The 2,298-nt window shown below is 38.3% G+C and overlaps 1 protein-coding gene across 1 annotated transcript; it reads right to left on the bottom strand.

Moving 5' to 3' along the window:
• Positions 1-610: 610 nt before the first annotated feature.
• Positions 611-1,204, bottom strand: LOC148940449 (uncharacterized). The gene has a single exon (XM_089104991.1). It carries the CDS (start codon positions 1,202-1,204, stop codon positions 611-613), a length of 594 nt encoding a protein of 197 aa, XP_088961117.1.
• Positions 1,205-2,298: the final 1,094 nt, after the last annotated feature.

Raw genomic sequence — 2,298 nt, 5'->3', positions numbered from 1 at the left:
GAGAGATGCAAAGGAAGTCACATTGGTAATTTTTAATATATCAATTGTGAATACAGTAAGTAGATATGGGACCAAATGTCCATTCGTTTTCGGGCTCGATTTTTTATCTTCATTATAACGACGGAATTGGTCAGCGGTACTGGTTTAGGGTGCCCAAATGGAATACATGTACCGGTTAAGTCCTTTAGTTCACCGCTGGACCGTTAGTTTACCTTCCTAACTGACACTTTCTCGTAGAGGCCAGTCATAATCCTGAAATAGCAGAATTTTTCCCAATAATAACGGTTTGTGCTGTATTTGAGGTTTTAAATCCACGTGCATCCTCCCAAATCTCCAATAAAGCTGCGCTGAAGCCCCGCCCACTGTCAATAACCTGCTAACTAGACAAAGTTGGTACTACTTACTAGACAAAGTAAGCCAAACAAGTCCATGTAGAATAGTATTCAATTATACACATCACCAGATAAATTACCTAAATCTACATATTAATCTTAACTTACTTACTTTGACTTAAGGCTCCTACTGGTGCTCCAGCGTAGAGATGAGACTTTTTGCCTCCATTCCGAACGGTCCTGTGCAAGCGTGACAGCTTCTTGGAGATCAGTACTGATCATTGAGAAGTACTGGGTAAGGCTGTCCCTCCATCTGAACCGGGGTCTTCCACAGGGGCGCTTCCAACCATGTTGAGGGGGATCAAAATTGAAAAGTATGCTTCTTCTGAAGCGGGTGCTTCTTCTGGCATGCGAATTAAGTGGCGAAACCACCGTAGAGTTCTTATGGCAAGCTGACGAGTGTTGGGAGTCTGATCCGTTAGTGTCAGCAATCGGGTGCTTGAGACGAAGTCGTACCACTTGATCCCTTCGATTCGTCTTAGGAAGTTTGTTTGGGCCACATCTATGGCATCACTAACAGAAGCAGCTGCCGGCCAAGTTTCAGCACCGTAGAGAAGGGCTTGCGTTACGGTCGTGTTGTGGATCCGCATTTTTTTTTTTCGGTTAATGTTGGGCTTTGACCACAAGGAACGGCATAATCGAGCCATAATAGACGCATCTTTTGCGATGCTTGACTGGACTTCCATTTCAATTGAGCCGTTATCCGAGACGACAGATCCAAGGTAAGTAAAAGACTTGACAACTTCGATAGTGTGCCCTAATACGTTGAATGATGGTGAGTTGACGGAATTTCCTGCCGGGTCAATGATCATTATTTTTGTTTTCGGCCAGCTAATATGTAGTCTCCCTTTCAGGGTTTCTTCCGACAGTGTATTGAGAGCTTACATATTAATCTACTTTGACAAATCAAAAAGATATAAATCTACAAAACAAATTACATATTAATCTACTCTCCCTCCCCCTTCCACTCAAAATACTTAAATTGTTATCCTTTCTTCAATACTTCATTAGCAAATTCACATACTTGAAAGATTAATTGATTTATAAACTTATTTGATCAACTTTTTTGATCCGATAAATGATAGATTTACTGAACAATTCCACAATAAAAAATAATAAATAAAAACAAATGCATCATTTATACCAATCAAGATTCTATGACGGGGAATGCAGGGAGAAACAAAAAAGATAAAATAAAACATTAAAAGGGATTTAAAGTGTGTCATTTTCTTACGATATTCCTTAAGCTGGATTCTTCAAATATTATTTATTATTCTATAGTCGTTTTCCGTTTTCCGGACAACGATTGATATTATATTGAATCGAGAGTAAATTAGAAGACCCCATGAGAAATCTAAAAAAAGATTAAAATCGTCAATTTTACATTTGCAGTGATCAGTTCTCTTTACATTAAGAAGCTAAACGACAGTCAAATGGCGACTGTTCCAAAATAATTATTTAGCATCACGATAGCATGACATAGAAAAGACAGATCGTTGCAACGATAAAGAAGATAAAAAATAAAGAAATCTATTTAAGGTAAAAAAAAAAGTGATCCGTTATCTACCACTCTTTCGAAGGCCCGAAAAAGTAGAGTAACAAGCGTAATAGAGAAGTCCTTCTTATATCTTTCGTCTTTTGTGACCCCAGTGTTACCACCTTATAATTCGGACTTCGTCTGTTATTCGACGTTGCTTGGGGAGAAACCTGATTCAGGTGTTGGGTACTTTATCAGCCCAGCAAATCGCAAGTATTGTTTGGAGGGAATTATTGTTAAATCAAAGTAATCTTTTCTCTAATAGTAAAACTGCCAGAAAATTTGAAGAATAAAAAGGAAGAAGCAAGTGTACGGAAGAAGGAATATATTAGTGATGATCCATTCCGCGCTTTTGCTAAATTTATCCTT

This window comes from Artemia sp. Qi Xiang Cuo, chromosome 19 (assembly GCF_049724085.1).
Source record: "Artemia sp. Qi Xiang Cuo chromosome 19, ASM4972408v1, whole genome shotgun sequence".
NCBI classification, from domain to species: Eukaryota; Metazoa; Arthropoda; class Branchiopoda; order Anostraca; family Artemiidae; genus Artemia; species Artemia sp. Qi Xiang Cuo.
This window is presented reverse-complemented; position numbering and strand designations above follow the sequence as displayed.

Coding starts and splice junctions, on each gene's coding strand:
- LOC148940449 (XM_089104991.1), bottom strand. CDS start 1,204: ATGATCATTGACCCGGCAGGAAATTCCGTCAACTCACCATCATTCAAC.